General features: G+C 41.1%; 1 protein-coding gene across 2 annotated transcripts; it reads right to left on the bottom strand.

Moving 5' to 3' along the window:
• Positions 1-4,018: 4,018 nt before the first annotated feature.
• Positions 4,019-22,817, bottom strand: LOC134535170 (signal recognition particle receptor subunit alpha homolog). 2 transcript variants are annotated; one of them, XM_063374176.1, is made up of 13 exons: positions 22,626-22,817; positions 22,283-22,480; positions 21,953-22,127; positions 21,214-21,267; positions 19,624-19,765; positions 18,173-18,317; positions 16,656-16,822; positions 14,548-14,692; positions 13,916-14,107; positions 12,467-12,638; positions 10,315-10,442; positions 9,462-9,638; positions 4,019-8,455 (listed from the first exon to the last, which is right to left on the bottom strand). In XM_063374176.1, the coding sequence occupies exons 1-13, from the start codon at positions 22,740-22,742 to the stop codon at positions 8,330-8,332; spliced, it is 1,938 nt and encodes a 645-aa protein (XP_063230246.1). In that variant the 5' UTR covers positions 22,743-22,817; the 3' UTR covers positions 4,019-8,329. The 2 variants fall into 2 exon arrangements, with proteins under 2 accessions (XP_063230246.1, XP_063230247.1); XM_063374177.1 differs by lacking the exon at positions 21,214-21,267.
• Between the last annotated feature and the right edge of the window lie 176 nt (positions 22,818-22,993).

Here is a 22,993-nt window from a genome sequence, read left to right as displayed (position 1 = left end):
TGTTTGTGTGGTGCAAGAGAATTGAAATGCTTTAGGACACTTCCCAGTGTCAAGAGTGTAGTTTCCTCTCACCGAACGTTCTTCTTCTTGAGAAACCTGACACCTCTTTACAGAGGCACTTGAGATGGCTGTGGAACAAGACCTGCCTGCTTGCGACCATCTCCGTACATTTCTGGAGCATCCTACTGCGGTACCGGAAACTGTGCAGTTACCTGGTCCTTCGACCAAGAACACTGAGTGGTCGAAGCTCAGTTCCCGAGCCCGTCCGTGCAGCTAACCCCTGGTTTGCAACATTCACACCAACTGCTACCATGCAGGGAAATTAATCTAGTGATGGCCCGATATCCAAAAACCCGATACCGATACCGATTCCGATATTTCCAAATTTACCGATCCGATACCCGATATTTCGATACTAGGCCTATCTCATTTCTAACACTGATTCTATAAAATTGTGGTTCTGGAGTATTGTTAGAGACAATAATGAAAAATGTTAAATATTAATAAAACATACTTATGTGAATTATATTATTTTTATTAATTGTAAAATATTGTAAATTCGCATTAAATGAAAGCTAATAATGAATTTATCATAATGGCCTACAAACAAGCTCTCTAAATTCAAGGTCTTAAAAAAATAAATTGTTTTTCAAGGCCAGATAAAGCAATATTCTAGTGTAGGTATTACCTACAGTATGCAAAAAAACATATTGTAACTACAAGGAAACAAATTTCAGATTTTTGTGGAGAAATGTTGAGAAATCTTGTAGCTGTCCGGTATTAGTCTCTAGTGTATTTGCTTATAATGTATGAATTACAAGTCACTGCATGTACTGAGTCCAGTGTCTCAACTGTAATCTACGAAAAATACCGTCCGGAAAACGGGAAGCCTACAACTCACGTAGTTTCGGTTCCCTGCAAGAGTTTTGAGAGAAATCCGAAGTTGCACGAACGTGATAGGGAACCAAAACTACGTGAGTTGTAGGCTACCGCCGAAAAACCTCAAACTTTTGTACCCTTTGTAAAATTTCATCACGGTTAACGACACGCTAGAAAGGAAGGTCTTCAAGTAGCAAGTTTTGTGACCATTGTTCAAGTGAATCACTCCATTTATTGGTGCGAAAACACGTTAAAAATACGTGAAAAGTAATTTAAATACAACTTTGAAACGTACTGCAGAGTTTATAAAACCACACATCTTTATTTATGTTGTTGGCAATGCATTCAATATAGCCAACATAATACCTTTGCTGCAACTTGCCCTACGTAAACACGTTTCATATTTTAGCTTTTGTAAAACTTACGTACAACTCGCGCAGGCTAGGAAGGGCTTTGAGACGCGCAGGTTGTGATACCGCCCCCCTCGGCAGTCAAAGCGGCGCCTGTGCTCTAATTGGCTGTGCCTGCGAAGGCCATCGATAGCGCACGGCTGTCTAGTAGACTACTACCGTGCGTGAATATATCAGTCTTCCTCTTTCCGTGGTTGTGTTGTGTACGTATTTAACAGAGTAGGCTACCGCGAGAATTGTCGGATTTTGTGTGCACGTTCTCTTGAGGTATATACGTAACAATGCCTCCAATACATTCGAAGCTGAAACACAAGGTTCTGCATAGTCAAACGCGAGAAGTTATTGCGAATGTGATTGAGTTCATGAACAATGAAAAAGCGGCTCAAGAGCCTATCATCCCTTTTGCCGAAGCACGAAGACGTGTTGCTGTGGCTACAGGCGTGTCTACAAATGTAGTTACCCAGATTACCAAAGAGATGCAGCGTATTGCAGTCGGCGAGGGCACACGTTTCGAAACACCAAACAAGCATAGGACGCGTACAAAGCATGTTACGGGACTTGACGATTTTGATAAGTGTGTTGTGTGACGAAGTATTCACAATTTTTATATAAATCAGAAAATCGCCCCTACTATCCCAAGACTACTACAAGAACTACGAAATAGTATTGGTTTTAAGGGAGGAGCAACAAGCTTACGAAAAATCGTACGAGAATTGGGATTTAGATGGAAGAAAACGAGAACAAATCGTTCTGTACTTACAGAGAGACAAGAAATAAGATACAAACGGATTGCGTATCTAAGAGAGATAAAGGAAGCTAGGCAGCAAGGCAGGCCTATAGTGTACATGGACGAGACGTATTTACTGAGCTCGCACTGTACAGAAAAATCATGGAGTGACGAAAGCAATGCAGGCCTGTTGAAACCCGTATCTAAAGGCGAGCGAGTGATAATTGTTCACGCAGGTGGCGAAATGGGTTTTATCAAGGATGCGTTGTTAATGTGGCGTTCAAAGCAAGCTACGGGTGACTATCACAATGAAATGAACGCCACTAATTACGAGAAGTGGGTATTAGAGAAGCTTATACCTAATCTTCCAGAAAACAGTGTTCTGGTAATAGACAACGCACCGTATCACAATAAACTCCGTGAAAAGTGTCCTAACTCCAACTCCAAGAAAGAGGACATGAAGACATGGCTACGTGAAAAAGGTATTTCATTCCGGCCCGACATGTTGAAACCAGAGTTGTACGAAATAATAAAAAAACACAAAGAACTACATAAGAGTTACGTTATTGACGAGCTTATGTCACAGCACTCTCACCGAGTTTTACGTCTTCCTCCATACCACCCTGATTTAAATCCCATCGAACTCATCTGGGCGGACGTTAAACAGTGGGTTGCGCAACGAAATGTTGATTTTAACATTAAAAGTGTTATCGCTTTGTGCAATCAACGGTTCTCCGAGATAGATCAGGACAAATGGAAGTCAGTATGTGCACACGTACAAACAATTGAAAACGGATATAGAACACAGGAAGGGGCAATCGATATCGCTGTGGAAGAAGTGATAATTAACTTAGGCGAAGAAACTGACACTTCAAGTGAAGCTGATAGCTACAGTGATGACAGAAATCACTCTGAAAGGGACAGCGAGTTGTCGGGCATTGAAGAACTGCAGTAGGTAAGTAACCTGGAAAATGTATTTTGGTTTCAGTGTAATGTATACTGTATATATGTGTTTTGCTGTGCCGAAAGTAACCACTCTGAAAGGGATAGTAAATCAAGTATTACAGTAGGCGAACCAACTACATAACAGCCGCATGATGTTTTCAGTATGGTGTGTACCGTACACGTGTTTTCTTTCCTTTACACTCCCCTCTTCGTCACCAAGAAGGGAGGGTACTTGAGCTGCGCAGTAGAAGCTAGTTTTCGTCCGTTTTTAATCTCCATCAAAACCTTTCCTACAGCGAGCCTGGTGTAACGTTTGTGTATAGAACAGCAGTTGGCGACCATGAAACGACACGGAAAGAAAATGTCTGTTATATCAAGCAGCAACTTTATTCTTCTTCATGTTTACTTACAGCTACACCACTTATTAAATTAAATATTGTAATTATTTTCGTTTATGTTTTCAATTTATGTACACATAGTGAACTTCGAAAATTCATCAAGTGAAAACATTTTGCGAATATCTGAAACGAATAAATATGCACTAATGACTGGGATTTGTGTACACATGGAAGAATTGTACCGTCGGGATGCATTGCAGTATCAGAAAGAAGAAATAGGCTTGAAATCTTGTGTTTCAGTGGAAAATATGCTTGGAATAACTAGGTAATATGGTGACGTGAAGAAAGATAAATTACGCCCGCGGAAAATAAGCTTGGAATTACGGTTAAGGTTATGTGAGAAGTATTATTGGCGAGAGCAAACATCGGTTATCAAAATATCGCAAGTATTTACCGATGTTCGATATTGAAAAATGTGCCGATATTACTGATCTCCGATATTGAATATCGGGCCATCACTAAATTAATCACATTGTATGTAGACACGTGTTATAAAAGAGGAATTTTTCCAACGGGGAAGTTTACCAGATAAAGATCTTACAGAAACAGTTTCTAAATGTATTCCCCATTTAGAGGTTTACAGATTAAGTTTTTCAACTAGAAATTGAAGTACAAAGTCTCAATTATTGTCATGTGAACCAAGAGAGCAGACACTATAGTTACCCAAGCAACGTTTCAACTTTTCCTTTATTACAATACATATGTACAAATAATTGCAATGTGCACCTTTAACAGTACTGAGAATTATTCATTTACAGTTAAACATTGTACACCATATCATAAAAAAAAGTATAACAAAAACCTAAACCACAACCTGTTAAAAAACAAAAATATAAACTTTACTAGTACGTAATTGAATCAGTGGTACAAATTTAGAACCTGTTTAACTGCATGTAGACATGCCAGGCAGATCAAGATGTTAGGGTAAACAATAAATACAATTAGGAAGGAATTCAAACAGAGCAGCACTAGATTCAAACAAAAAAATACTTAAAATTATCTTCTGTCACTGTTATCCCTGGGTACTTTACTGCACAACTAATAATCACAATACATAGATGTAGCTAAACCATTACATGAAGGATTTTACTAGTTTTATGAAATGTATAATTGCACACAAAATACTCTTGCTAGTTTAGATGTTGGTTTTTTCTGTAGTGAAGACGTGTGCAAAATGTAGGACTGTAAAGGAATGGATTTTTCAGTTCGGGAAATTTTTGGGTGCAAAAGAATTCTTCCCATGGGAATTGGGATGGGATCAGTAAAATAATTAAGTGAAATAAACAATTCTAATTCGATAGAACAAAGATATTTCCTGAAATGTCCTTCGTAATATTAAAAACATACATCTTAGGGATTTTGGGTAGCCGGGAAGTAGTTCACACTATTTGGGGTCAAAATCTAGAATTTAAAACAAAATAAGTTTTGATTTGAGAGATTATGGCTCAGTTTGTAACTGAAATTTAAGAGGTAGATACAGTTTAGAATAAGTAGCAGCAAATAACTGCTGTAGAAATAAGCAGTTGGCCACACAATTCACTTTCAAATGTTCCTTAAAACTGGTAAAAATTTTCGTAGGGTGGGTTTAAATAGAATTTACATTGAGAAAATTATTAAAACTATTATAATTTAATTAGTTCTTTGCGTGATAATTAAGTCCTTTTAATTTATAATTTTTTTTTTAAATTACTAAGTGTAAGAATACACTATACAAAACAATACACAATACTTTCTTTATCTGTCCTGTGTATGTTGCTTAGGGGGAAAAAACTCTCTCTTGTTTTATTTGCAATGTGAAGTAACTTTCTCAACCCATGAGGAGGGAGGGAGTTGTCCTAGATGAACATCACTTGACCACAGATACTTCAAGTTGCATTCCGACAGTCGCTATGTATTTACTTGAAAAACATGTCATAGCGTGTCAGGATAATGGAGTCCTTTATGTTATTCGTTAAAATGTGGTGAACAAATAATGCAGGTGGTTTGTAGTTATGTCTTTGAATAAACATGAAAAATCATTATTTTACAACTTTAAGCAGCTCGCTGAATTTAGCGAAAAATGAAAACCCTAGACGTTAATAACCAGAACAAATCGATAACTTTTCCCCTGCCCGAAGGTAAAAAAAAACCTTACTGATCGGGAAACTTTTCCCGAATTTTTGGATCCCGCACAGGCCAAGTAGATATGAAGATTCTTTTATCAAGAGGCAACATTCGGCGCCACGACTATGGTCCCGACAGACAAGTGTGTGTTGAGGTTCCACTGCGCGGCTAACCTGGCACGTCTTTTGCGCGCGAGGTCGCGACCAGAGAGGATGCTCTGGTCCGCAGTTCCACGGAAACTTGGTTATGCATTCCACAGAGCAGTAGCACAGGTCAAGAAGATGTCTGGTTTGGTGTGTCTAGAGGATCCATTACGTACTGAGAAAAACCTGCTAATGAAATTGGGTTTTACTTAATCCAATACGTATTGAAGATATATTTGAAAGAAAAATAAAATTACAATAATTGCACACCAAATTTTCTGAAAGCCAAATTACTTTGTTCTTTGTTATTATATATAACAGAATAAAGTTTTCAAACTTTTCAAATAAAACTGGCTATACATTAACCATATCTGTTTTCCAATGTTACTGTAGCCTAAAATATTTTCTTCAGACAACTGTAAACACATGGCAGTATTAAGCCCTATCTACAATAGCAATGTCCTAAATTGTGTTCCACACACTGACTGGTGATTGCTGATTGCTGATTGGCCCACGTGACCCTCTGATGTCATGGGTGGTCCAAATACATTGGTCAACTTGAACTTTTGGTCCCAATTTGTGTCCTCTGGTAGCATAGAAGAACACTCATGATACTTCAAAAACATGCTCTTAAACAGAAAGGAACGAATTTAGTTGAACTCTCACAACTTTCTCAAGTTAAATGAATATTCAAAACTAAACTGTGCACCCATTTACAGTGCATGAAAAAGTAAACAAAAAGACGTATTTTAGCGCTCTATATTTACTGCTCTTCGGTGACAACTTTGGAAATCAATATCAGTATTCGCCTACTGGGACATCGCAATCGCAGACTTGGCAGTTTTTCCTGCAACAATGTGAAGTTATTCACATCAGGATAAGGACATGGACTGCCCAGAGATTCAAACTGTTGTAGACTGTTGAAGAAAGGGGCCTTTAAAAACACACATTCTACCACAAGCTTTAAGTCTTAACAGCAACACGCAACCGACTTGCAGATCGAATCTTATTTCTCTCTTAGGCACGATAAACATGGGTGAGGATCTCACAATCTTCGGTTCTTCCAGGCATTTACTTATAAAAGAAAAGGAGCAGTAAATGTTCTTATTCTCGAAAGAGTATTAATTGTCCCCAAGAATGACAGCTACAAACTAAATGTAAGGTTGTTTGTGTGAAGAATGGAAGGTCATTTGTTGAGCAATTTCATTAAGCTCAGCTGAAACTGCTGGCATTCAAAATTTTTGTGAATAAAATATTTGATTTTTTTTTAATATTAATCAATAATCATATTATAATCAAAACACGTAGGTAAATAAAAGTGCCAAATACGTAATATCAATCTCTGCGCTGCTAAAAACAATCAGCAAAACCTCTGGGTGACAAAAGTGGAAGTAGATTTAAAACAATTTTCTGGACATACGCATTGCTGATTTACAATTTATGTCATAGAAATATCTTGATGTTTTTCTATGACGTTCAGTGTAAACCGGCAATGATGTACGGCCATAAAATTGTTTCAACTCAATCTTCTCCACTGAAAAAAAATAATTAAAAGAACATATAGTTGAAGTACTAAAAACTATTATGCAGGTTTATTGCACAGGAATGCACACTCACTATTCCTAGACTATTTATGCCGCTTGCCTGAGTGATAGGCAACGTTCGAGGGGTGCACAGAGAATTTGCGGAGTAGTAATTCATAAAAAAAACTTCAAAAATATCAGCACGAAAAAATAATTGCATTTATAAAAAAATAATAAATATTGGCACTCTGCAAATCAGTGGAATGAAGGCACAATTACCACTATATTTTAAGTACTTGCTTTTCACCTGAACTAGGCTTGTTTGTCTGTAATATTCACGTATAATCTTAACTGCTAGGGTAAAGTATTGCACATGACTTATTGCAATGCCAGAGACACAAACAAGCTCTAAACAGCTACAATACTGGTTCAAGAGAACTCAACGACCGACTCAAATGGACTTCACAACGTCTTATCACACAGACCCTTGCTCCACAATCCACGAAAACTATGCACAGGACAGTAACCCGATATCACAACAAACCGAGACCTCTGCCATTCCTGTTTTTAACGAATGCAACAGCAGACTCTCTCGAACAACTTGCCACTGCCCAATTGCCAAGACAATCTCGCAAATTTTGTCCGTAGCAATCTCTCTGCCGATAGCTCAAACACCACACGGGCAATGATCGTTCTTCGAGCAAGACATCTGGGTACCCGTCGATGTTAAGAAGGAGGAACACGATTAAGTAACCCTTGATCCACGACTAATGAACAAATGATGGACAGAACAGGAAAATGAGCAATGCAAACAAGCGAAGAGGCTACGTGGTCACGATTTTTCTATTATAAATCCACCAGAAGTTTAAAAATACAGAAAAAAAAACAATCCAGGTGTTTCACACCTTACAATTATTATTTTGTAAAATTGCCTTCACGGGAAATCAAGCCGGAAAAAAAAAAATTTGCCACAGTTATGATATTCAAGTACAACAGCTACAGTATAAAATATCACAAGACCTACAAAACTCACCACAGAGAAAAAATTTAGATTCAAATAGTTCAATCCGAGTAGCGGTTGTCTGGTAAATATTTGCTGCTGCGATGAACGATAGCGGTAGCGCAGACGCGAGAGGCGGCGGCAAGAGAGACGGGTGGTACTCGGAGGGGAGGGTGGTGAGGGAGGGAGGGGAGAGGCAGCTCACTTCATGAGCGCGTGCACCACGGCCTTGGCGTTCAGGCTCTTCAGGTCCGTGTAGGTCTGGCCCGTGCCCACAAACACGATCGGCTGGCCAGTGATGTAGGTCATGGAGATGGCCGCCCCCACCTGCCGGCAGTACGCACACGTCACGCACAGACATCCACACAAGCAGTGGCGTAGCCAGGATTTGTGTATGGGGGGTGTTAAGATGAATGCGCCCCCCCCCCTCCCTGGTATTGAAGCGGTGGGTACGGGGGTCCTCCCCCAGGAAAATTTGGATTTTAAGGTGTTAAATAGTGCTATTTAATCAGTTTTCGGTACTTAAATTTAAATATTGTAATGGCAAAATTTTTTTTTATTAATTTTAATATGAAATTTGTTTGAGTGATGAATAAGAAATTAATTAAAGATTTGGTGCTAAAGGGAGGGGGGGTTTGAACCCCTATAAAAACCCCCCGGCTACGCTCCTGCTCACAAGGCACGTCACACCTAACACACGCTGCACCTTTCTCTACGCGGGTCCTATCATTCTCAATACTGCACTGCAGTATGGCAATAGTATTCAATGCATTAGGGTAAGTTATTTCACAACAGTTTTTATAATTCTGAAACTACACTATCAAAAAAATACACCATCAAAACAATTAATCGGGGTACAACATTAACTTGCATATAACAACACAATTTTTTATATCGCTTGCAGTCTAGTAAAAATTAGTTGCTGGTAGCATTACATCATATCATTGTGTCAAAGCCCTGCCGACATTGGCCTAAAATAATTTGAGAGTGGCACAACAAATGTTTATCTTCCCATTGCTACTATGTACACAGACTGCCTTGGAAAGTTATTATCACATATGTTATTTAAAAACATTAGACTTTATACAAAATACTTTGATTGAAAGCCGTCATGCATTTTAGAGCTAAATGTTTAAATTTTTTTTGGTTCTTTAAAATACGTAAATTTTTTTACTGTATTATAGAAATGCATATATTTATTTAGAACAGAAAAGAAATACCTTTCTGGTAAATGAATTAATTACTCATAGTTACCAGACTGTGGAGAAACACAACACTAAAAGCAGAAACACAAGGTGAAGGTTCAGAACTCGGAAACTGCCGGGCGACTCGCCTTGTCGTCGATGGTGTCGAACTTGGTGAGCACGATGCCGTCGATGAGGTGCGGGGTGGCGGACGACGAGTAGTCGGCCAGCGCCTGGTTGAACTTGACCAGCTGGTCGACGGCCTCGTTGCCCACCAGCGCCTCGCCCACGAACAGCACGAGGTCGGGCTGGTTCACCTTGATCAGCTGCGACACGAGAGCCCGCTCCGCATCACCACAGCACTTTCGCTTACTGGCTGCACTGCGCAATGTACCTTAGAACACCAGTGTCGTGTTTTATCGCATAATCGACACTCTCACATAACTGCCGAACTTCAATTTTAGGGAATCAAAATTCTGGGCCGGGATGGGGGAGGAACTCGCATAAAAATCACTTTGTTCTTAGTTTCGCTGTAGATTCAGACCTTGCCCAAGATCATACGATAAAGCACTGCGCAACAGCATTGCATTTTCAAGTTGCCGTCAGGTGAAGTAAAAGTTATAAATGGGGAGATAAAGTAATCAAAAAACTCTTTAAGATGTACCCATACAATATTTATTTTCCTGTCCAATATTGCCGAATGTTTCGGTCCTGCCATTTTCTCCATAAACTGTATGTTTTTTTTTTTTCGTGAAAGATGTCGCCCATAAACTTCTTTCCCAGTGTAAAATTATGTGTTTTAAATTTTAAATTACTTTTAACATGGTGGAAATACTTGAGAAGTAGTTTTAGTTACAGACAGAGAGGGATTCTCGCGTCGGTGACGCAGCGGGAGACTAAAGCGACGTCCAGGTTCCCTCGTGGTCCTCACAGATACGTGCCGACTGCCTCGTCCACGCCCGCGCCACGCAGGGTTCCACGGCAGCGACGCGGAGGGCTCACCTTGGCCAGGGCCCTCATGAGGGGCTCGTTGTCCTGCATGCGGCCTGCCGTGTCCACCAGCACCACGTTCACGTGCTGGTCCCGCGCAAAGTTGATGGCCTCCATCGCGATGCCGGCCGCGTCCTTCCCTGCAACACCACTCTGCTACCATTCTCCTCCAACACACTCACTCACTCACGTACAGCACCTCGAGTGGTTACCAGCCAGGGTGGCCACACAAATCCACAGAAGAATTTACCATTAAAGAGAAATTACAAAATTTAACCTGATGAAATTTTTAAAATAATTTACATGTTATACAAATTCATGTTCCACGAGGCAAAATGTTCCGGAGGACCACGCGCGCATACACCGCCAATTGTCGGCCATCTTGATGCACTGAATCACACACTAGGTTTTTTTTTTTTGTTACATCTGACCAGGGTGACCACACCACAGAAGTTAGAAAACAAAATTTCTTAACATACAATATCAAACATTACATATTTTGCTATTTTCTGAAAGAAATATTAGAATCCAGTATCCACCATCCCTATAGCTGTACTAGTAGTTCAAACAGAACCTTGCTTACGTCATTTTACAGTATGACTACGTACTAAAACACAATCTGGAAAGAAAAAAATGCTGTCAAAAGTCTGGGTGTCGGCGTACCAAAACATGACATTCCCTCTTAAATTACTATCACTGAGGAATTTACATGACTTTTCCAGGTTGTAAAGTATATATTCCCTGACTCTCCAGAACGTGGAAACCCTACCGGAGATGTGGTCAATCCCTTAAAAATGGATTCTGATTCAAAGTAATACTCCAGAAATTTACCAGTTTACTTTTATTTTCAGACTTATTTCTGCAACATGATAAGTTTAAAAAAAAATGGAAGGACAAAGGATAAGGAAGCACTTTCTACCCTTTGTTGCTATTGATGTCATTTTTACAATGCTGAATGCAAATTACTGAAAGTGATAGATCGAATTAGGATGTAAAGAAAAAAACATGTACCCTGTGGCTGGCAAGGTATAACCATAAGATATATGTACTACAAGTTAAGGCAAATAAAAAAAGCATAGATTAGTAATATGTACTTTTTTCATTAATTTCAGATATAGTAAAAATCCACTGCAGTGCTGCCAAGTATTATGTATTTTCTGTAATTATTACTTTGCTGAACGTCCACTTGCAGGACTACAGTATGTTATGTATTTACTACGGAAACACATCAGAAATAGTGTGTGTCTATCAGAATTTCTGTCAAAAAATCTCTCACATATAGCCGGTTTACAGTTGGCTGCAAACCTAGCACAAAAAATTTGGTAAAATCCATATTCGTTGAATTTAGTTAACATACACAATATACTAAAACAATAATTTACCGCCACGTAAATTCAAGAATCCATAAATGCAGCGCTTGGATCATCAAATAATAATATGGTAGACCTTCGTCAAGCTCGTAACATAAATACAAATTGTATAAATTTTTCTTTTTTTTTTAAAATTAAGTTCTTTAGAACTGTGCAAATTTTAAAACCATTTACATAATAGATTAATTATCTGAATGCTACATGTGCGTTAATTATTTTGTAGCTTCTGATATTTGGCATTTAGGTACGTGCACGCATAAATAAGATTACTGATGCGTGCAGCTAGAGATTGCTCGGCTTCGTCGGATACACCCGTAATGGTCACCGCCAGGGGTGCTTGCGGACCTTGAGTCCAAGTGCCCAACCCCCGCATGGCAGAATCTTTCTACTCTGGCCAACTCTTCATCCAGACCATTCCTCTTGTCTCCTGTACTTCCCTACATTCAATGCATGCAAACTTGCATCCCGCACGAGAGTGCCTTGTGTCCATGCAGCTTTCACCTGGGCCCAACCTATCTCCAGTTATAGTCTAGTTTTAAGAGCGAGGGGAGTTAGTCATGGCGCCAATTGCTGCCATGGCTGGCCAATCCCCTCCTAGCACACGATGCATGCGACCCTCTCCCCGCGTGGCTGATCCCCGGCACGACCAAGGCGTGATGGGCTTCGGCCTGAGACGCACCTAGGTCCCTCCCCTAACACAGACCCCTCCCGAACACACTTAGTTTTTAGTTAGGTTAGGGGAAAATGGTCACTGGTTCCCTTCGACGGCCCCCCGGATAGGAGTCCCCGCTCACCGTAGCCCTTCTCGTAGAGCTGCACCATCTGCTGGCCGCCGTGCCGGCCGGCCGGGTGGAGGGCGTTCAGGTGGCGAGTGTGCGTGCGAAGCTGCTCCACCGCGCCCGCGCGGAACGTGTCGCAGGCCGCTATCAGCACGCGCAGGTTGTTCTCGATCAGCCAGAAGCAGATCTGCGCGCCACACGCACCCCCGTCCTCGCAAGCTCGACACATGCCAATTACTCTCTCCACACAACCAGTTTTTTTACATGTCATGTAACACAGAAACAACGATTCGTTCCTTTAAAACCAACAGCCAAATAGCACTTCAAACTACAAAAATTTTGGAAATTTCTTATTGCTAGAGATAAGATATAACGATTTTATTTTCAAGCCGATATCGTTTTTAAAATTAGGAGATTTCGGTATTATATTCTATGTAACCTGTTTACAAAAAGAAAATAGCATAAAACAGATGTTAACGCTTAAATGTTCCATGATACTAAATTCTCCAAAACAGTGTCCTTTAACTGATACATGGTTCACTTTTTCAATACAACAAGTTTTAATAAGCATGTCTAACCTATTGGAAAAATTAAAAAAAAATATGTATCCACCTTTCCATTTTCCGTTTGACAATTATAAATTTTTTTACGGATTTTTTTCACGTAATAATACATTTTTTTGAACTGAAAGGCCTGTAATCTGGCCTTCCACGGCTCAGTACATTCTGTAATCCGACACCAATCGAACGAATTGCGTTCAGGTTTCCTCGGGCGAATCCCGGCTGTTGGTCTTGGCGGCCAGGTTGCTTCGCTGCGCTCCCAGCGTTTCCAGTTCGCTCAGAGTTTATCATTACAGCTGACTTTCATTTCAGCACGGTGTTTCCTGTTTTTATGGTGGGTCACATTTCCATTAAGGATTTTTTTTTGAAGGAAACAAATGTTCATCTGTAGTTCTTCTTTTTATAGAGCGGCTCATTAAGTACGTTCTTATTTATATCATTTTTCTTTGGTATTCCCATTAAATTTAGTACATTGTTAATCCAGCAAGGCTGTGGCATCAAATATGCCGGATTAAAGACATCACTGTAATAAAGAATTTGTATCTATTCAAGCAGGGGCGCAATAACTAAATTTCTAAAAGGGAGGGGGGGGGGACAGGGACACAATATACCTTTTTATAAAGAATCATTGATCCCCCCCTATTGAAGCGGGGGGTCCGAGGGAAAATTTGTATTTCAAGGTGGAAAATGGTGCTATTCAAGCAGTTTTATTATCTAAAAATTGATTACACAGCACTTTCTTTGCCCCCGTTTGCCCCCACTTAAAGGTTTCAGAAGGGGGGGGGGGGGGGCAAGATACCCTTGCCCCCCCCCCCCCCTTGTTGTTGCACCCCTGTATTCAAGTGAAATCACAACGATAAGCATGAAGTGTGCGCCGAGCGAGCCCCGGAGAGAGAGCCGGTACCTTGGCCAGGTTGGTGGACTTGCCGACCCCGTTGACCCCGCAGAAGGACATGACGTACGGCCGGCCCTGCTTGCGGGCCTCCAGCGCGTCCCGCAGGATGTCCACGCGCCGGCGCGGCGACAGGATCTGCACCAGCGCGTCGGTGAGCGTGCCCTTCACCGTCGACGCCACGCTGTCGAAGGTGCCCAGCACCTGTCGCAGGGCACGACACCGGCGCGTCACACCCACGCACACCTTCGTCACCAGCCACCGTCGCACAACACGGCACCGCCGGCGCGACGAGGGAGGATAATTACAGTTCAGTACAAGTGTAGGAGGCTTCCTTTGTGTGTAGTTGCGGACTTGATACCGACTCAAGTCATTTTATTACTCGTCGGCAGACTCCGTGTTCCTTTTACTTGATCGGGATAGTGTCGGTTATTGACTGACTAGTGCTGGCTATTGACTGACTGTTACTGGCTACTGCACTACAGCAACTGCATTGCAGCGGAGAGCGTAGAGTAAATCGTAATTGAATGTGTGGCATCGACTACCTGCAGTACATGTGTATTGGGATCGGGATGGATGACCGACAGTTGCTGGAGGATTGCCGAAGTGACGACGACGACGACGGGGAGCGGGGGAACACGCACCTTGCCCTCCAGCTTGGCGGCCACGGAGTCGCACAGCTTGTGGGCGATGTCGGACGCCACGTTCTTGGCTATGAGGTGGTCCCGCAGCTTGTCCAGCACGGGGGCCATGTCGTCCCGCGACAGGTTCTTGCTGCCCACCAGTCCCCTGCGCACACCCCGCTCCGCACTCCCTCTCCCTCTCCGCTCCAGGGGCCGCCAAGTTGCCCGACAGATGCCGGGCCAGGGGACTGTTTGGTTACTAGGACCTTTGAATATATATACTGTATAGAAGTCGCCAGCCCAGGTTAAAATTTCTAATCGGTTTGAGGTAGTTGGTTAATTCACCGCTGCAATCGCCACCATCTTTAGGGCATCGACTTGTGGTGGTCCCTAGCGGAGAAGTGTCGAACTCTTCAAACACTCCTTCCCCCTCCCGTTGAACGACCTTGAGCTGCAGTGAATGATGAATGGGGGGTGCGGGGAATGACAGCGGGCGACAGTGCTGCGCTCTAACGGGTAAATAACAACTAAGACGATACAGGGCGTTACGGCAGTGCACTACAGCGGTGAAGTTCCCAAGCTGCTCATCATACGCTCCTGAAAAACGTAGAGTAAATCGTATCCACTCGCGACTTCTATACAGTATATATATTCAAAGCTAGGACTCACAGCAGATAGCGTGAAACTAAAAATACTCACACTGAAAAATGATATACACAGTTTACCTTTTATGAAGAAAACGTTTTAAGAACAAAGTAGTATAATGTTGTAGCGATTAATTTTATATCAATGTTTATATTCTATGTTATAAATGGTAAGTAATGCCAGTGTTAACTTCAAATGCTTCATGCACTTACATGTAGCTGTTTGAATTAAAAATCTTTTATGTACTAAACAAAAAAAAATTATCTTTACAGCATAGTATTTTTTTTTTTTTAACATTTTGAAGGAGAATAACATATGAAAAAAGTTTAATTCAAGTATTGAACTACACATGAGACATGCACTGAACTGGTTTAATCTAGGAAAATAAAGCAACTACTCTAGTTCACATACAGCAGAATACAGAAAATAGGTTTTTGTAACTCAAGTTTGGTAAATTGTTACGGTTTACAGATAACATCCCAACACAACTTAAAAAAAAAAGTTCACAAGTAGCACGATCAACTAAATGGTCTAGTTTCACGTTGAGGCAAGCTGTATGTTATTTTTACAAACAATAATACATTCAGAATTTTTTTTCCTCAGTTCAAATAAAATATGCCAGAGATGCATGGAAGATAATGTCACAGGGTTGAAGATATGAATTCAACAAGAAGTATGTTATCAGGTGAGGCAAAACAGGATTAGGCTGATGTACAAGCAAGGGGGAGAGAGAGAATGAGGTGGTGAAAGCAAGGGGGAGAGAGAATGAGGTGGTGAAAGCAAGGGGGAGAGAGAGAATGAGGCTGTGAAAGCAAGGGGGAGAGAGAGAATGAGGCTGTGAAAGCAAGGGGGACAGAGAGAGTGAGGTGGTGAAAGCAAGGGGGAGAGAGAGAATGAGGTGGTGAAAGCAAGGGGGAGAGAGAGAATGAGGCTGTGAAAGCAAGGGGGAGAGAGAATGAGGTGGTGAAAGCAAGGGGGAGAGAGAGAATGAGGCTGTGAAAGCAAGGGGGAGAGAGAGTGAGGTGGTGAAAGCAAGGGGGAGAGAGAGAATGAGGCTGTGAAAGCAAGGGGGAGAGAGAATGAGGTGGTGAAAGCAAGGGGGAGAGAGAGAATGAGGCTGTGAAAGCAAGGGGGACAGAGAGAGTGAGGTGGTGAAAGCAAGGGGGAGAGAGAGAATGAGGCTGTGAAAGCAAGGGGGAGAGAGAATGAGGTGGTGAAAGCAAGGGGGAGAGAGAGAATGAGGCTGTGAAAGCAAGGGGGAGAGAGAGAATGAGGCTGTGAAAGCAAGGGGGAGAGAGAGTGAGGTGGTGAAAGCAAGGGGGAGAGAGAGAATGAGGCTGTGAAAGAAAGGGGGAGAGAGAATGAGGTGGTGAAAGCAAGGGGGAGATAGAGAATGAGGCTGTGAAAGCAAGGGGGACAGAGAGAGTGAGGTGGTGAAAGCAAGGGAGGGGCTAACGTGGGGAAGTATGAAGGAGGAGCGTCACCTGAACATGGAGAAGACGCTGCGACCCTTGGTGGCAGCGGGCGTGGTCGTGTTGGCGGTGCCGCGCTGGTTCACGACCGCCACTTCCGCCTCGTCAGAGTCCGAGTCCTGCTCCGAGTCGCTGTCCACCTCCAGGTCCTTGATGCCCCCGACCATGCGGCCCACCATCTGCGCGTGAAGTTACAGTTACCATAAAAAAAATGATGGTGTCGTAGCCCCAGTATCTTTCAACCAAGTGACAACTTTACAGTAACGAATCAGTCCATATTTCAAGTCAAACAGAAGATTGGTGTGAATCGCAAGAAAATAAGCTGCTCAAATACAACTGATGATTTATTTGTTTTTAATTAGAAAACTCTTATTAACTTATACATTATTTTCTTGTCAACTGAAAGAACTAAGTGATATGACGTGCTGAAAAAGTAACTAGTATAATCACATTACATATTATGATCTGTTCAGTGACCATATTTGTTATTAACTGAAGAAGACGAAAGAAAATAAAGCTACATGCTTTTGTGAACAATATTGTACAAACTTTTACTATAATTTTCACTAAACAATGTGACAAATGCATCTCTAGTGTTAAGCACGAGCTCATTATAAAGAAACTAGAGTGTAGCCATCACCATACTGTCTGAAGCGAGGAAAGCCAAACCCACACACATAACAACACTAACATAGTTATGTCCCGTGGATTACCCAACAGGCTGTTAAAAGGCCGGTAGGCGCGGACAAAAGAGTAAGCCAATGTTGATCTCGTATGCAGAAGACAAGAATCGGTCTCTATCCACCAATAGTCTATGGACGTAACAGCTTGTGGTGACTGGATCGTAGTCCATTTCAGTTCTTTCCTTCGATTTATTTCGTTACAATTCACGCATTTAATCAGTGAAATTCGTTTCTATTAAAGTACACTTATTTCGTTATAAATGGGCCTTTGGAACTTTTATCGGCAAGTGTATGTAATGAAGTTGACCTGTCATTGAGTGGAACTCGTCTCGGTTGCAAAACTGCCGCGGTAGTCCGTATTCGCCGCGCTGACATTGGCGTAGCTGTGTTCATAAAGTTGAGGGGGACAAATAATGATTTTGATGTCATGTAAACCTATTCCCCTCTTACTAAGACGGGGGGTCCGGGGGTCCTCCACCGGTAAATTTTGATTTTAAAAGTGCAAAATAGCGCTTTTTAAGCAGTTTTTGTATCTAACCATTGGATACATTGATGTTAAAATTATTATTGTTTCCTTAAGATAAAATTTGATGAGTGAAGAAATTACAAATAAAGTTGGGCAGAATAATATTATAAAATAAAAATATCACGGTCTAGAAAGTTGGGGGGGACAGTCCCCTCCACCCAAAAAGTTCAGGGGGACACGTCCCCCCTGTCCCCCCCCCGGTTCCTACGCCCCTGCGCGCTGAGATGGTTTGTCCGCGCGCGCGGTGCTACGAGATGCTCCTAGACGGACGGACAGGATCCGAGCACAACCAGGGACCTGCGAGAGAGAGTGCCCCTCACCGTGGTGTCGGGCTGCAGCTCCTCCAAGGGCGCCCCGTCCGCAGGCTTGTCCCGGGTGCGCTCCAGGTCGGCCACGTCGCTCTTGTTGCCGCCCAGGTCCCACACCCGGGGCTTCTTGCCCTCCTTGGCCGGCTTGGGGCTCTTCCTGCGCACACCCCTCTCTCGCTCCACACCGTGCCCTGCCATCCCGGCTCTCCGACGCTACTTACTGCTGGCCGACGCATGCAAATATCTTACATTTACATTAGCAAACAATAATCCGAGCTTCAAGGTGACCAAACTTTCAAGATTACCGTTCTTCGAACCACTCGGGTGTCAACTCTGCATGTCGGCTGCGCTCCTGCCACACATTAGCATTCGCTGAGCAGCGTTGAACATAAACCTTAAATATATATACTCTTGTCATAAGGCCTCAAAAAAATTTAGGAAGGATTGTATACAAAGACCAATCAAACCATGTAGTTAATTGAAGTAATTTAAACTAACTCATTGGGTTGACTAACTCTGGCTAAAACATTGCAACATGCAACAGCCCCCTTAGTTCTCAAGACTAAAAAACTTTGATGGAGAAACAACTTTCCTGGGATGTGGATCCGTCTCAATCCTCAAACATAAGCTAGACACTGTTAGCAATCAGTGAACAGTTCACTGAAATATACATTCATGTTATCTCCACGCTTACAAGGCGCAACAACTAATTGTTTTTACCAAAATAATAATAATAAAAAAAATAATAGGGAATGTTGCTACTGTACGTATGGCGATATCTAACATCTCATGGCATATTCCTACCACACAGATCGTCTTCAACCACCAGTACACTGGCACACGAACAAAAGACCTCAAGCCAATGGCACTCAGCTATCCGACAAGCCAATCCCTTTTGGGTTAGCGGACGGTCGAAATGCAATCTACAACCCATGGCAGTCAGTGAACCGTTTATGATTCCTAGAGTATGTGTATGAATAAGCAATTTAGCCCAGTCGTCGAACATACAGTGATACGATCTGATCTCTACTGGTAGCGCACACTCTATTAAGGCATAGCACCAAAGATTGAATAAAAAAAAAGGTTGTCTGTAAAGTCGGTTTACGGACGATAATTTTACGTGATAATGTCATATAAAAACATTGATGAAAAACTGCATACTTTTTAATTTTCAGATATTATTTACAGTTTTTGCAAATTTAATTTAAATAATCTGTTTAAATATAATCACGAACAATTAGTTAAAAAGCCCGCCTTAACCTGTTTGATATTATAGAGGATTTTCTCGCACGGTGGTTGGCCGGTTCTTGCACGCTCTACTCAGGCGGAACGTGACAATTTTTTTTGTGCATGCAGCCGGCGTTCGATTTATAAGACGTTATCACGTCAAAATGCATTCTAGTAGTGTAAATAGTCACTGGGGCTACGGTTGTGAAAGCTGAAGAGGAAAGCGAGTCACTCACTTGTCAGCCTTGCTCTTGGGGCTCTTGGGGCCCAGGCGCTGCGCCAGGCGCATGCGGTTCTGCATCAGCACGTCCTCCCCGAGCTCCCCGTTGACGGCGGCCAGGCGCGGGGCCTCGGGCCTCGGGGCCTCGGGCTGCTTCGCTGCGACACACGGCCACGCCCGGCGCTCCGTCAGGCGTCGTTCCGTCCCCGACACGCCCCCTTACTTCACACCTCCACCACAGCACAAACCCTTCCTGAAGATCCACAACCTACTTTAAATAGTATATCAACAGCACTACTTTGAAACTAGAAAACATCCAAATTTTGAGAACCTTTCATAAATTCCAATGTCCAACAATTCTTTGAATAAATTAAATATTTTGACACTCCTTAATAAACTGTTGTCAAAACAAGAGTAACTCATTAGATATGTTTACCATGCTTGTTGGATCCTGTGATCAGTGCACAAACAATATTCAACACAAAATTATTTATGCATGCTTCGAAAGTCTTATGACATCCATGCAACACCACTTGCAAAACCGTAAAATAATCAAAGAGTACTAACAGATATTTAACGTTACTTAAAAGATATTACATATTACGTATACATAGTGACTGTCATGACAATCATACACTATCAATCAGTTAATCTTTACTTATGCATCACCCTTACATTAAAAATATATTTCCTATTTTTATGACAAAACTTTCAAGATACAATTAACACTCACACAAATGCCCTATAAAAAAACACACACATGAAACAGAAACTGGGCGAGAAGGAGGGGGAAGGACTCTTTGCCATCGGGTGGAAGCCCAATCACAAATGTATCAATCAATCAATTAAACTATACGTAAGAAAAATTTTTACTTTTCAGCGTGCTGTAACGCTGAGAGATACATTCAAATATTCTCTAATTTTATTCAAAGACATGCAAAAGATGTGTCTACAGTCTGATTATTTACAGCGTTAACACCATTATGATGTGTGTCTAGGCACTAAAATTTCGTTAAGCTTTAAAAACAGGTAGGCCTACCTACGTTTTCAAAACTACTGCTTTGCAAATGTAAAAATAAAACATGGTAGTCATGTAAAATACAACGTAAAAGTTCCTTGATCCTGATGGCATGATGCTGTGGTACATGATGCTTGCTGTTTTAATTAAGTATGTCGACAGATCCTGGACTTAAGTTAAAACTTGTGATATAAAAATTAATAATAATTGCAAATTGTATACAAAAATAAAATTCCACAGAATGACATAATTTGTTTGCATTGTGATATTTTTGTTATGTTCAGGATCTAAGTGCTAAATTAAAACAAGCATCATATACCAAAGGATCATGCAATCAAGATCAAGGGATTGACTTGATACAGAAGAATTACCAAATACAACAAAATATGAATAATAAACTGGAAAAGATTTCAAAAGTGCAGCAGCAACAAACTTCACACCAATAAATGAGCACTTCCTGCAGATTTAAAGTTTCAAATATTACACACGTAAACCAACCGTGATGACGTGCACTAGACGTCAAAGCAGGCGCAAGCGCAAACAGGACTACACACAAGCTAGCACACGAGTCAGCTTTCATTTACTCACTAGAGTTTGTTCCACCACCACTGACAAACCCTACTGCCTTTTTCTTGCTCTTCCCTGAAACGAAAAGGTAGCAGAATGAGCATCCGGCTCGTGGAGACACTCGTCCCACCACGCACTAGGCAGCAATGCCCAATCACAACCTCGACTCATTCCCTGGCCGCAACATCAAGCATCTTTCGTAAACAACTTATTTCAATATGAACAAAATTAAGTGTCATGTAAATGCGAGGGTGAATTTTATCTCCCAAGAGTTCAAATTTTCATTACTGGACATTTTAAGGAATTCTGAAGTTATAACAGCCCTTTCCTTTGGAATGTTTTGAATAAATAGCTATCGAGTTTTATATTTATTTACAAATATTTATTCCAATATTTTTAAAACTAGAGGGAAGGGCATATACTTTTTTTTTTGTATCAAGGTGGGTATTGTGATAACTCAATAGTGATTCATGAAAATTTATTCTGTGGGAAAGAGCATCCATTGCACTACAGAATGCCTAATTCACATAAAAAGTGATCAACTGGCTGTTTTTATTTTATTTTAAGATTTTAATTTCCATGGAAATTATGAAAATTCATTTGAATAAAATCCCAGGTTGTCAAACATTGAGACATAATCATAACTGCAATAAGGTATTTATTTAACTTCAATTTGGTCTTAAAATTCTCCGAGCAGCCTCACCAACCCCTGTAGGAGTCGCAATCCTGAACTTATCAGTAACGACGACCAAAAACTCACCAGTCTTTTTGTTTTCCTTTTCATCGCTCTTTCGCTCTATCATAGAGGCGACTGTTTTCTTAGATTTAGAAGACTCTTCGAAAGTTCGCATTTGCTTAGGGATCTTGGACTGCTGTTTCCCCCAAACCTCTGCAGATGACAGCACCAGGTTGTAGTTTTCAGCAAAATCAAATCCCTGTAGAAACAAGTATCAATTATGTTAGAAACTAATTTTATGACAGTTTTCTGCCTAAGTTGGAACATTTTTTCTATGCTCTGGGTACCACTGCAACTTATACGACTGTCACAACTTGTACACTCTGGTAGCATGGATGAAAATGTTAAACCCACCTGGAAATGACTTCCATGCTGAAGTTCGGTCTTGTATTTGTCACGGAATTCCAGATGAATGTCATTCAAGAATTTGTCAACGTAGGACAACTGCAAAATTTTCTGATACGCTACAACAAATACAAGTTCGAATTCGTTATCGAGCTTGTACTTCAATGTCAAAGCATTGTGGTCAAAGCTATTGTTTCCTGTACGTTCCTGCAAAGAGAAAAAAAAATTACAACAGCATATTCTAAAAAGAAATTAATATATATAAATAAATCATTTCCCATGACTAAACATCTGGTTTATAAGTTCACATGGACAGACGACTGTATTTGAAAGTATGATAATGTAAACGTACCTGCAAAATAACACTTCTAATCAAAGCATTAACAGATGGTGTGAATATCTGGCTCGTGCTCTGGAAACACCAAAGCACAATACCGCCCTTACTAAAAATTGTAAATAAATCTAACATTTTTAGATCGCAATGAAACAGCTGCTCTACTCACACTACAGCAACAAGCATACAATCATTCACTACAGTGACGTTTCAACGCCAAAGACTACACTATGACAACAGTATAATACACTCAAAGACAGTCATGTCGGAAATTGCAGAACATGTATAATTTTTTTTTAAAGTTTATATTTAATTTAAAAAAAAAATGTTTACATTATTCAGACATAAGTTTGAACTGCGATTAGTTTTTAAAATGTATATAGGAA

The sequence above is a fragment of the Bacillus rossius genome, chromosome 8 (genome assembly GCF_032445375.1).
Source record: "Bacillus rossius redtenbacheri isolate Brsri chromosome 8, Brsri_v3, whole genome shotgun sequence".
Lineage (NCBI taxonomy): Eukaryota > Metazoa > Arthropoda > Insecta > Phasmatodea > Bacillidae > Bacillus > Bacillus rossius.
The sequence above is the reverse complement of the archived record's forward strand: the minus strand, read 5'-3'. Positions and strand labels throughout refer to the sequence as shown.